The following is a 13527-nucleotide window of genomic DNA, read 5'->3' as shown; positions in this document are numbered from 1 at the left end:
TCCAGGATTAATTCATGGCCAAAACCCATTTTTATGTTTAACCCAGCTAGTTCCGCTGATCCTGGATATCTGCAAGTTTTCCCATCTCTACTTTTTGATAGCACCATGCTGAAAATCGATTGTATAATATTTAGGCTTACAAACCCTCATACAGATGCCCACCAAAAGAGAGAAAAAAAGGTTTTTTAGCAGTCAGGGGTGCTTAAGAGAGATTTAATTGAAAATACATCCCCTAGGACTCAAAAATTACTTTTGGGAAAAATCACAATCTCAGTATTTCCCTAGAGAACAAAAATGGAAAGGGTTCTGAATATATGGGAAAAATTAAGGTCCCATAATCTGCAATTTCATCACGATTCATGACCACTATGGGATCAAATGCTAATGTGGAAATCTAGCTGAAATGTTATTGTGTCGCCCGGGGACCAGGGGTACTCAGATCCGGGCCACGGGGTCACTTCTGTGGGTATCACGGTGGCGTGACCCGGTCTGTGATCCCAGGCTCCACAGTAAAAGGGGATTTGGTAAGGGAGATTGTTTATTGTCTGTGACGCCACCCACGGTTGTGGTGATTGTATGGACACCACCGCTGCTCTTTATGGGGATCCCGGGAGCGGTGACAGGGAGCAGCTGAGTTGGTGATTCTCCCCTCCGTGGGTAGGGGGTTGGTTGTCCCGGGGCCCGGTGATGGGGTAAGCAGGGAGCAGGGTGCGGTGCGGTGCCCGAGGGCACGGGCGTACTCACAAGTAATTCACACGGAGTCACTGGTAAACTAGGAATTGCCGGTGTCCGCAGCCTTCGGTACGGGGGTGTTAGTGTCCCACACACGGTGCAGCAGCTCCTGTTCTTTCCCTGCAGCCAGGTGCCTTTCTCCCCACTCTCTTCCTCTTTCTCCTCAGCCGGGAACGGGCAATCCACTCCCCTGTAGTGATCCGGGTCACCCTAGGTACCGAGGGGCCACTACCCTGCTCCGGCTACCTCTGGCCCCTTCCTCACTGCAGCCTGTCCCGGCCCTTTCGGAGTACGCTTCACTATCAGCCTGGGAGCTACAACTCCAGACTTCTCTTTTCTCTGTCTCTCCAAACACTCTGCTCCAGCCCCTCCCCTCTGCTCTGCTTTTCTCTTACCCTGGGGGATGTGGTTTGTCTTGCTGCACTGGTGTGAGATCAGATTACCAAGGAGGATTAACTCTTTCTATGACAACCTGGCTTTGCCAGGGCGTCACATTATTATTTTTATTATCGGACATTTTCAAAAACAATCCTTTTTTTGCATATTTTTTTATGTCTTCGTTTTTGAAACAGAAAAGGTCCAAAGTGAGATTGATAAAGTTATTGGATCGAATGAGCCCCAAGTGATTCATCGTAAAGAGATGCCGTATACCGATGCTGTCGTCCATGAGATTCAACGTTTTGGAAATATTGTTCCAACCAATGTACCCCACGCTACCACTAAGGATGTCAACTTTAGGGGCTATTTCCTTCCCAAAGTAAGTAAAAAAGAAATATTGAAGCTTATTATTTGGTAACACTGGTGATCTATATTGGTATCACCAACTTTAAAGTGGTTATCCTCTCTTTAATTTTAAATGGGCACAGATACTCACCTACCAAACCCAAAACAGTTCCCCCCACCAGTCTCCTCACTTCCTCGTACAGTAGGGAATGTCAAGTAATGTTTCAACCAACTTGGACGAAATATTTTATGAATCACCAAGCCAAAAGAGAATGGAGAAAACTGGGAATAGGGGCAAAGGTGCAGTGGAATGACAGGGGTCCAAGAGGTGTTTTATTGTTTTGTTTATTTTATTTTGAAATCTGTAAGGACCCATTATTATAAAGCAATATGTACTAGAAGACCTCTTTTCATTAATTTCCCAAATGTTCATAAGTATTACAATTTAAACTTGCTATGCTGTTAAGGCCCTGTCACACACAGAGATAAATCTGTGGCAGACCTGTGGTTGCAGTGAAATTGTGGACAATCAGTGCCAGGTTTGTGGCTGTGTACAAATGGAACAATATGTCCATGATTTCACTGCAACCATAGATCTGCCAAAGATTTATCTTTGTGTGTGACGGGGCCTTTAGTGAGTACTGACCGCTACTCGCATATTCGTTACGAGTAGCGGGCGCAAAGTAAGTCAATGGAAAATACTCACTAAGTAACGAGTAACCCGAAAGCCGTACTATTCGCTACTTGCACGAAAAGTATGACTTTCGGGTTACTCGCTACTTGGTGAGTATTTCCCATTGACTTACATTGCGCCCGCTACTCATAACGAATATGCGAGTAGCGGACAGTACTCACTAACAGCATAGTGAGTACGAATAGTCAACTACTTGCTCATGTAGCGCCCCTGAACCCATCAGGGCACTACTAGGTACTGCATCCTGACAAAGATGCAGGGCCTGCCTCCAGGGACCTGGAAGATCAGTGCCGATACCACAAAAACACATAACATCCCTAGTTTCCCACTCTCAAATAGGGATGACTGACTAGTCCGGGACTCAATGGATGGCCACCCAGAGGTGGTGCCAGTCCAGTCCACTAGACGGCAACCTGGTGGGAGGGGACAAACAGACACTCAGACAGAATGACAGAGGAGTCCGGTAGTGACAGCTGAAGGGGACAGACGTGTCTCCAGCCGGGGTCATGTAACAGTGGCCTAGGTGACAAAGGAGAGTGGTTGCCAGGGAGGGTACAGCCAGGTACCTCTGGAACCAGAGCAACTGTGTAGCCCCATGTGTACCTGCAGCAGTCGCCTCTGGGACCTCAGGGACTTCACATGCCGAAAACCTTCTGGCAACAGGTACGTCAGCTTAACTTCAATAGGAATCGTGACGCCACTCTCGGTTTTGCGGTCAGGGGTGAGTGACCGCCACTGCTGTTTAACGAGGACCTGGGGCTGATGGTCTCTGCAGTTAGATGGTGTGGCTTCCCGAGAGTGAGGCTGGCCCCAGGTTCTCGGGTGTATATGCGTGGAACCACAGGTCGCAGAAGAACTCACACACAGTCCAAAATGTCTTTCAGGTTGTTTGCTCACTGCTTGTTGGTGGTGGTGAGGCGCCCGGGCGACACTATGATAGACCAAGGAGGGAACCAGGTATCTTTCAGGCTGATCCAGGGGTGACTCCCAACTCGCCTTCCTAGCCCTTCTTGTTTTGTGGTGACCCCTGACTTGGAGTGCTTCGAGATCACCTAGGGAAGTCGCAACTGCCTCTTCTCCCCTTTCTGGCCCATTTGCTGACACCGTGGACCAAGTAATGATGGCTTCTTGCCTTTTCTTACTTATGGGCCCCCTCGTTGCTGTTGATGCTGTGGACTCTGTATTGGTCGGTGAGGTACATCCAGCACCCTCACCAGCAGGTTTAGCAGGCCAAGTAGATGGGTTCCTGCTCTAGGGACCTGTTTCCCCATACGGGCCTGGCATACCGATAGTCCCCTTACTCAGCCACCTCTTCACTAGGTGGTTTTCAGGAGGCAACACTGGGTAGCCGTTCTCCCCCGCCGACAGCCACCACGCCTGCAGTGTCTGACTAGTGACTGCACTCTCTGCTTCCTCACTCCAAATTGCCTCACTTCAGACTGACTCATGTCTGCCTCCCCACTGTGCCTGTCTCTGCAACCTAGCAACCAGCTTCTCTATTACACCCCCATGATTGGATGTGGAGACCACGCCCCCTCCTGGGTCTGCCCAGGGGTCCCCTCAATGGTGTGTGTGAGACCTGGTCACTATGTGTCTGTGTATAAACACCCTGTTCAGCAATCAGGATTACCTGTTTGCACTTACCCAGCATGGGTGCAGTACTCAGTGGTTCCTGACCAGGTAAGGGGCGCCACACACCAACGGGGCATAGGGCCCTAGGTCAGGTGACAGCTTCAGGCAACCTCGACAAACACCTGCACAGTGAGGGGACCTTCACGGACCTCACTGACCCAAGAATCTGGGGGCACCAGCAGTAAAGATTGAGCCAGGGACCGGAACAGAACACCGACCCTACAGGGTTCGCACTGCCCGCCGTACGGACAAGAGACTGCCGACAGACGGTAAGGGACCCACAAACGCTCCAAGCTATGGGGTCCCACCAACCAGTGAGAGGTGTCGGGGAAAGACTACCAGGTCACCACACCGGCACTGGGACAAAAGGGACCAGAGGTCTGAACCAGTCATACTCAATGCCACAGCTACACACCACTGAGTGAGTAAACAGAAGTTGCACTGCATCCCCATCGTGTGGTCTCCCTCCCACCATTCACTTCTTGGGGCCTGGCTCTACTTGCGGAGGGCCTACTATCCAGGCTGCCATCACCATCAGCCCCAGAGGTAACAGATTGTGCAGCGGCGGTTCCATCACCATAACCGCAAACCGCAAGTGGCGTCACAATACAAACTCATTAAACTCCCCTGTATATAATTCCTTTTAAAAAGCGTCCCCAGGGTCACAGAACCAGGCGACGGCTATTATACAACTGTGACAAAGCATCCCCGTACATATACGGCCTGGGACCAAGTACCCCATAGCCCTTGGCGACACACTCAACACTAGTGATTAACAAAAAAAAAAAATGATTTGAAAGCCACTTATTTTGATTTTTTTTTTTTTTAGAGGAATGAAGACAAATTGCTTAATAAATTGATTTTCAAAGTGTTATAACTTTCCATGCTGAACAAATTTAGTTGTTTCTTTACTTTTAGCAACTCTCTAAAGGCATTATTTTTGCATCCGTCCCCTATATGTTATTGCTGTTTACTATTTGTGGACAGTAAAATATTTTATTTCATGAAAAAACCCTCAAGTTTACTTATTGATTATTTTTTTTACTTAACTTTATGCGATTGCATTACCAGTTTTCAATGAATGAATAAATTAATAAAATGGTTTCTCGGTTTCCCGTTAAATATGACTTGTGCAAATGTTGAACCTTTCAGGGAATACAAGTGCTCCCGCTGTTGACTTCCGTTCTTTTTGACAAAGATCACTTTGTAAAAGCCGATGAGTTCTACCCGGGACACTTTCTGGATTCCAAAGGAAATTTTGTAAGGAAAGAAGCGTTCATGCCTTTTTCAGCCGGTGAGTTATTCTTTCAAGGGACTTAGCGCTTTGGAGGAGTGATGAGAGCAAATTAGGACATTTCTCCAATGTCATACTCAGTAACGTAGTGGGAAATACCATTAGGCTATATGCGCACGTTGCCTTTTTTGTAACCACAAAGATGCAGCTTTTTTGTGCGTTTTTGGCCTGAAAAAAATGCACAAAAACGCACCCATGGTAAAAACGCATCAAAAAAACAAATGCATTTTTGCACGTTTTTGTGCGTTTTTTGATGGGTTTTGCTGCGTTTTTGTTGCTGCGTTTTTTCCAATGCATTGCATGGGTGAAAAACGCTGGCAAAAACGCAGAAATAATTTACATGTTGCATCTTTGTGGTCACCACAAAAATGCACCTAAGACAAAACTGCACTGTGCGGGCAGCAAAAATGAAAACTCATAGACTTTGCTGGGGAAGCAAAGTAATGCAGTTTTTAGACCAAAAACGCGCAAAAACGCAGTGAAAAATGCAGCATGCGCACATAGCCTTAGGGGGGCTTTGCACACTACGACATCGCAGGTGCGATGTCGGTGGGGTCAAATCGAAAGTGACGCACATCCGGCGTTGCAGTCGATATCGTAGTGTGCAAATCCTTTTTGATACGATTAACGAGCGCAAAAGCATCGTTATCGTATCATCGGTGTAGGGTCCAACATTTCCATAATGCCGGTGCAGCGACAGGTACAATGTTGTTTCTCGTTCCTGCGGCAGCACACATCGGTGTATGAAGCCGCAGGAGCGAGGAACATCTCCTACTTGTGTCCTGGCTGCAATGCGGAAGGAAGGAGGTGGGCGGGATGTTTACATCCTGCTCATCTCCGCCCCTCCGCTGCTATTGGACACCTGCCGTGTGACGTCGCTATGACGCCGCACGACCCGCCCCCTTAGGAAGGAGGCGGGTCACCGGCCAGAGCGACGTCGCAGGACAGGTAAGTGCATGTGAAGCTGGCGTAGCGATAACGTTCGCTACGCCAGCTATCACAAGATATCGCTACTGTGACGGGGGCGGGGTCTATCGCGCTCGACATCGCAGCATCGGCTTGTGATGTCGCAGCGTGCAAAGTACCCCTTAGTCTTCTCACTGTGAGGCTTTGTACAGCAGGTAACTAAATAGTACATTTATGATTTATGTGGGAAATGCCTTGGGATAATGTGAGAAACTCTATGGGGACAGTTTCCTCCTTTGGGGCAATCTGTGTGAGGAGAGTAATGATGAACGAGTTTCGAAATACTTGGATTCGCAATACTCGTAACGAGTACTGCCTAATACTCACATTCCGAATAGCGTGTTCAATACAAGTCAATGGGGAGTACTTGCAATGTAATGAGTAACCCGAATGCCGTACAATTCGCTACTCGCATGAATAGTGCGGCATTCGGGTTACTCATTACATTGCGAGTATTCCCCATTGACGAAAAAAATTCAGAAAAAATCCAGCTAGGCATCCACAGATAAAAACATAAAATGTAGCTTTTATTTAATAAGATTAAAAGTCCATAATGACATTAACATGTAGTACTGACAGTACAGTATGACTCTTTGGCAAACAACGCGTTTCGGCGATAGAGCTTTCCTTGGGTTCCCCATTGACTTGCCTGGAGTATTAGACAGTACTCATTACGAGTATCATGTATCCGAGTATTTCGAAACTCTCTCATCATTAGAGGAGACTAGTTGTGCTTCCATTCTTTAGTTTTTAGGGCCCTAATAATGTTCGATTTGGATTGACCCACTTATAAATTGTTAATTTTGGCATCTTTTGGTTTAGAAAAGGAATAATATAAGCTTTCTATTCATTTCTGCATATTTCATTGCTGTAGGTAAGAGAAGTTGCGTTGGAGAAAGCTTGGCCAAGATGGAGCTGTTCCTGTTTTTCACAAAACTACTGCAGAACTTCACATTTAAAGCTCCTCCTGGGGCAATACTCGACTTCAATCCTGCAGTTGGATTCCTATGCGGTCCAGTGGCCTATAAGACATGTGCTATATCTCGTTTGTAACCTATATATCACCTACATTGAAAAAACTTAAAGGGGTTCTCCTATAAAAACAAGTTATCTGTCCACAGATTGGGTGATAATTTATTGATTGATGTGGTCCAACCACTTGGAACTACATAAATTACCACCAGAATTGATTGGCAGTGTGCATTCTTGACCACCTCTTCATTTGTTCCCTATGAAGGTGGCAAGAACCCCACAGAGAATGAATGGAGTGGCAGTTGGGTATCCAACCTATTGTTCCAGTTCGTAATGGTGATAAAAATTCCTTGTTTAGCCAGTCAGTGCAGGTCCTTGTCATCAGACCCCCACCGATAAGTAAATTATTACCCATCCAATGGATAGGTAATAACTTGTTTTCCCCAGAAAATCCCTTTAATAACTGTCTTAGATTTGTGGTGAAACAAGATTTGGAAGGGTTCACATGTAAGTCTAGAATCCATCACACATCTTTATCGGCTATGTATTAGAGATGAGTCAATAAAGTTAAATGGAATTTAATTTTTCTCGAATTTTGAAATAATCCGCATTCGCCAAAGTGCAGATTTATTTTGTATTTGCTTCTGCTCGAATTCAGCAAAATGGCGGCCATGTAGACTAACTTCTCCGCAAATTGAATTTCCCAGGACGAACCGTGACAACAGACAAATTTGTATTTTGCTTGATCAGCTTATCTCTACTATGTATTGATTATATGTGGATTTTGAATAATATTGGGAAAAGTCTACATTTCCTAAGTGATCCAGTGACACGAGGAGATATAGTGCAAGTCGAAGAATTCAGGATCAAAATTTGTGATGAAGAGAAAATGGATGTGATTCAAAAAATTTGTCTAAAACGTTATCAGCAAAAACTTAGGGGTACTTTGCACGCTGCGACATCGCTAGCGATCTCGTTAGCGATGTGAAATACTAGATCGCAAGTGCGATCTTTCGAGATCGCACATAGGTCATTTTACGCATGTGCGATCTCGAAAGATCACACTTGCGATCTAGCATTTCACATTGCTAACGAGATCGCTAGCGATGTTTCAGCGTGCAAAGTACCCCTTAATTAGCCTAAGCAGTCTGAAAATAGGAAAAAAATACTTCAACATATCAAAAGCTGATTAATACATTTTGCAGATCTTTTGATTCTGTAGTTTAACCCCTTATCATTAGGGATGAACAAACCCGATCGGTAAAGTTCAGCATTCGTACCGAACATTAGGTGTCCAGGTCCCGGACCCAAACACAGACTTTTAAATGTATGTCCGATTCCTATTCAGGTTTGTCATGTGAATAAAGCTTATTGAAAGGTTGCAGAGAGCCAATCAGGAAGCTTTTCTTGTGTGGGCACTTCCGGCCCCATCACAGCCATGTCAAGTATTGTCATTGCACTGATTGGCCAGGGGAATCACGGAAAAAAAAAAAGACGTCGTTTTCCACCCTATTTTGATAACTGCCACATGTAAAACAACAGCTACAGGCTGCAGCCCCCACCTGTGAGCTTTACCGTGACTGGATATCAAAATAGAGGAGAACTTTTGGCTTTTTTTTTTAATTATTTTGATAACCCGCCATGGTAAAGCAGACAGGTGGGGGCTGGTATTATCAGGATTGGAGGAGCCATGAATATTGGCACCTGCCAGTCTAAACATACTAGCGTTTAACTGCCCAAAATTGGAACATCACATTAGATGTGCCAATCCTGATGCTTTAACTGATTGCCCTGTTGAATTGTAGTCCAACAGTCCAGCAGTCAGGTAACCTGAGGTCCCACTGGGAGCTCGCCTGCTGAACTCAGTGAAAGTTGAAGCTGCTGCCGGACTGTCGGATTGCAGGTCATGGCCGTCTCCCACAGTTTGACACTCCAGCAGAACTTTCCCTGAGGGCAGTAGGGGAGCCCCCAGTGTGACCTCAGGTGACCTGACTATGATACTGTAGAACTGCGGATCATGGCTGTGTCCCACAGTCCTACAGTCTGGCAGTCAGGTCACCTGAGATCTCACTGTGGCAACCAGTAAACTGCAGGGGTTCCTAAAGTCTGCAGAGTGTACATATTTTCCCTCTCTGCAGTTGCTGGATGTAGCAGAGCTGAGGCTCATCATATGACTTTACATGGATTACATTGGATCTGGAAGAATGTTTTGGAAGTGAAAGAGGGTGTGTATTATATTTCAAATAAAGGATTTTTTTGTGTTTGTGTTTTATTTCTTTTCAATTACAGACTTAGTAATGGGGGTGTCTCATACATGCCTCCCATTTACTAATCTAGGGCTGGATGGCAGCTGGGATTTTTTTGACAAATTACAACTGTCATTGTATTATATAATTTGTTACACAACATCTTCTGAGTGTGCCAATACCCCATATGTCGTTGAAAACTACTTTAGAGGTACAGCATGCAAAACTCAGAATTAAAGGAGCTCACCACTGGACTCCAGAATTTTCTGAAATGGTTTCTGGGTGCCATGTCACATTGGCAAAGCCCCTGAGGTGCCAGACCAGCAGAAATCCCCCACATGTGACCCATTTTACAAACTGCACCCCTCAATGAATTCATCTAGGGGTGCAGGGAGCATATTGTCACTATGGGTGTGTCACTAAATTTTTACTATCGGGCGATGAAGAAAAAATATTCACATTTTACCACTAAAAAGTTATCTTAGCCCTAGACTGTAGGAAGTGGGCGAACAGCGCCCTCTCCTACAAACACAGTGTTAGTGTAAATTGTATGTGTCTGTAAAAATATTGTCTATTGTAATGTGTATGTTAATGTACTGTAAATACTTTGTATGATATTTACAGGTCCTCTCTCTGGTGCTGTGTTCGGGAAAAGGACAGGGCCAGATATAGGTATAATATTAGTAATAGATAGATAGACTTAGTGGGAACTGGGGAACAAGCAGCAGGTGGTGGAGAATGGAGTAGATTAGGCAGCTATATAGTTAATGGGATTTAATAGGAACACAGGAAGCAAGCAGTACAATGGTTATTAAGGTGGTGTCGCTGCTACGTCACCATTTTCTGTGACGTGGCAGCGACGTCCCATTGCTGTCGCTGTGTGTGACATCCAGCAACGAGCTGGCCCCTGCTGTGAGGTCACCGCTCGTTGCTGAATGTCCAGCTTCATTTTTTGGTCGTCGCTCTCCCGCTGTGAAGCACACATCGCTGTGTGTGACAGCGAGAGAGTGACGAACTGAAGCGAGCAGGGAGCAGGAGCCGGCATCTGGCAGCTGCGGTAAGCTGTAACCAGGGAAAACATCGGATAACCAAGGGAAGACCTTTCCCTGGTTACCCGATATTTACCTTCGTTACCAGTGTCCGCCGCTCTCGCTACCAGTGCGCGGCTCCCTGCTCTCTGCACATGTAGCTGCAGTACACATCGGGTAATTAACCCGATGTGTACTTGTGGCGCCCTGGACAAGCCAGGTCGTCACAGGTGCTGCAACAACACACCCCACACCCCGGTTAGGCACATCAGTCACACGCAAATCCTTGTTGCCTCCCTCCAGGGGCTGATGTCCACACCAGGTGGGGTGGAGCCAGGCGGTTGGCCCCACCCACCGAGGAGTTCACAGTCCTGGAGGCAGGAAAGGAAGGCAGTTAAGCTCAGGCCGAGCTCGAGTGAAGTTAGAGAGAGTGAAAGTGAAGGAGTAAGAAGGAGTAGTAGAGGAGCAGACTGACCGTGTCCGGGTACGTGGCCCGGGCACCAAGAGCAAGGTTGGCAGATGGTGGTGACCGTCTGCAGGAGGGGCCGATCGACGCGGAACCGTAGGACCGGGGACGGGCGTTGGCCCACCGGTACCGAACCGGGGAGCGAAGAGAAGCCAGCACCAGTCGGCAGGGCCTACGGACCCCGACCAGGCTTGGAGTCACCGTTAAACCGGTCAAATCCGTTAGCAAAGGGAACCTCTGGGGTTTCCCAGCAGCAAAGACCCGATTGAAGGAAACCACTCAACCGTGAAGGGAAATACAGTCACCGCCAAGGCTACAGTTCCCAGGGCCAGAGCCTGCGGGCAAAAGGGGCTCCCTCGGCATCTATCCACGCTGGGAAGCCATCGGGGCCGAAAACCCACTACAGGTGCAGGGAAAGGCAGTCACCGCCAACCTACTGGGAGTGACCACCGTAGCCGTCTGCGGAACCCGTCCATCCAGCCATTTGTTTTACCAGAGACTCCGTGTACGTTACTGGCTGAGTGAGTACCACAGTGCCGCCTGGCACCGCGCTGCCCGCGCGACCCTGCACCTCACCAAACTCTGCCATCCACTCTCCAGTTACCCTCACTGGGCCCCAGGACCACCCAAAAAAAACCCCTACCCACGGAGGGGAGAGAAACATCTCGGCTGCTCCCTGTCATCGCTCCCGGGATCCCCGTTCAGAGCAGCGGTGGTGTCCCAAACTCACCACAAACCGTGGGTGGCGTTACGAACCGACTTCCCCAATCCCAAAAACTACCCCCTTTCACTCACGGGCGAGGAGCGCCGCTCGAGTCCCCGGATCCGGCCCACCGCTCAAGCCACCGAGCAGCGAGCAGCAAGCAGCAGGCTGCGACAGCGCCGGACCCGAGCGCCAGCGAGAGCACAGCAGCGACAGCTCCCTCCCCGCCCGCGACATACTGTAGCTAGGAGTGCAGGGAGCCAGCGCTAAGCAGTGTGCGTGGCTCCCTGCTCTCTGTACATGTAGCACAGCAACGCGTGTCGTTATGATCGCTGCTGCGTCTGCTGTGTTTGACAGCTAAGCAGCGATCATAACAGCGACTTACAAGGTTGCTGTTGCGTCACAGAAAATGGTGACGTAACAGCGACGTCATTGTCGCTGTCGCTATGTGTGAACCCAGCTTTAGGGAAACAGAGACAGGAGGGAGGAGAAAATGCAGGGGGTTTCAGAATGTGAATAGGAAAGAAGTTAGTTGCAAGAGCTGTAGCTGACAGGCAGGACCCAGAGCATGGGGTCTGCCTGGATACAGAGGAATCCTTCCATGTACCGAGATCTCACCCAGCAGTGGAGTGTCTTGAGACTGGTGAGACGTCGGGGTACAGAGACCGCCGACGCGATCCTGATCTGGTCGGGAGCAACCATGCATCCAGGGGCACAAGTGAGGTACGGCAGCCGCCAGGAAAGGTTACCGGGGGGAGCAAGTTTATATAGGACTCAGCTGCTGGAGGACAGTGCCCAGGGTGAGTACCAGGAACAGAGAAGTTTCCACCCGAGGTAGAACGGACACAGCACAAGTGGTCTAAGGGCCTGAAGCGTGAGAAGGAAAGTGATCTGCAATAAAGAAGGTTCCTGTTTTGTTTATCAGTCTGCATGTGCTTAAAGTCACCATGCCTGTCTAAGGGTACCATTTCACTAAACGACGTACCAGCGATTCCGACCACGATACGACCTGGTCAGGATCGCTGGTGTGTCGCAACATGGTCGCTGGTGAGCTGTCAATCAGGCAGATCTCACCAACGACCAGCCACCAGCCACCAATGACTCTGCGCTTGGTAACCAGGGTAAATATCAGGTAACTAAGTAAAGCACTTTGCTTGGTTACCCGATATTTACCCTTTTTACCAGCGTACACCGCTTAGCACTGGCTCCCTGCCCACGTAGCCAGGGTACACATCGGGTTACTAAGGAAAGCGCTTTGCTTAGATAAATATGTACCCTGGCTGCCTGTGCAGGGAGCCAGCGCTAAGCGGTGTACGCTGGTAACCAGGGTAAATATTGGGTAACTAAGCAAAGCGCTTTGCTTAGTTACCCAATATTTATCCTGACTACGTGTGCAAGGAGCCAGCGCTAAGCGGTGTATGCTGGTAGCCAGGGTAAATATCGGGTAACCAAGCAAAGCGCTTGGCTTAGTTACCCGATATTTACCCTGGTTACCAGCGTAAGCTGCTTATACAGAGTCGGTGCAGCGAGCAAAAAATGAACCATAACAGTGTGTAATGATCAGCGATTTCACAGCAGGGGCCAGGTGACTGCTTAGTGTCACACACAGCAAGATCGCTGATGAGGTCACTGGTACGTCACAAAACCTGTGACTCAGCAGCAATCTCGCTATGTTAGAAGTACATCTGTGACGCCCTGGCCGGGCCAGGTAGTCGCAGATAGGGCCCTGCATTACACCTGTCCCTCATAGGTAATATAAAGCCAAACATTAAAACCCTAGTCACCCCCACAGGGCTTGATGGGCACACAAGGGGGCGGAACCAGGCGGTTGGAAGACGCCCACTGAGGAGTTCAGACAGCCTGGGGCGGGAAAGTAGCTAGATAAGGTTGAGAGTGTAGGCTGGAGAGGTGTGTGGGGTGGAGCTGTGTGCAGCTCCAGCAGAGGCGAGAAACCAATTTGAGCAGGTGCCAGGGTAGGAGCCCTGGTACCTCAGGCTAGGAGGCAGACGGTGGTCTCCATTTGCAGGAGCCGGGGAGAGATGGTTCGGTGGAACCGAGGTGGACCGGGACA

General features: G+C 48.3%; 1 protein-coding gene across 5 annotated transcripts in view; it reads left to right on the top strand.

The window, feature by feature from the left end:
- The window catches only part of LOC142296998 (cytochrome P450 2C5-like), an 85009-nt gene extending 77414 nt beyond the window's left edge, over nucleotides 1-7595 (top strand). For all 5 annotated transcript variants that reach the window (XM_075341202.1, XM_075341204.1, XM_075341200.1 and 2 more), the window contains 3 exons: nucleotides 1305-1489; nucleotides 4934-5075; nucleotides 6916-7595. In XM_075341202.1, coding sequence (XP_075197317.1) covers nucleotides 1305-1489; nucleotides 4934-5075; nucleotides 6916-7094 — 506 coding nt within the window. In that variant the 3' untranslated portion in view covers nucleotides 7095-7595. The remainder of the gene's footprint in view (nucleotides 1-1304; nucleotides 1490-4933; nucleotides 5076-6915) is intronic.
- Nucleotides 7596-13527: the final 5932 nt, after the last annotated feature.

This window comes from Anomaloglossus baeobatrachus, chromosome 3 (assembly GCF_048569485.1).
Source record: "Anomaloglossus baeobatrachus isolate aAnoBae1 chromosome 3, aAnoBae1.hap1, whole genome shotgun sequence".
In the NCBI taxonomy this organism is placed as follows: domain Eukaryota; kingdom Metazoa; phylum Chordata; class Amphibia; order Anura; family Aromobatidae; genus Anomaloglossus; species Anomaloglossus baeobatrachus.
This window is presented reverse-complemented; position numbering and strand designations above follow the sequence as displayed.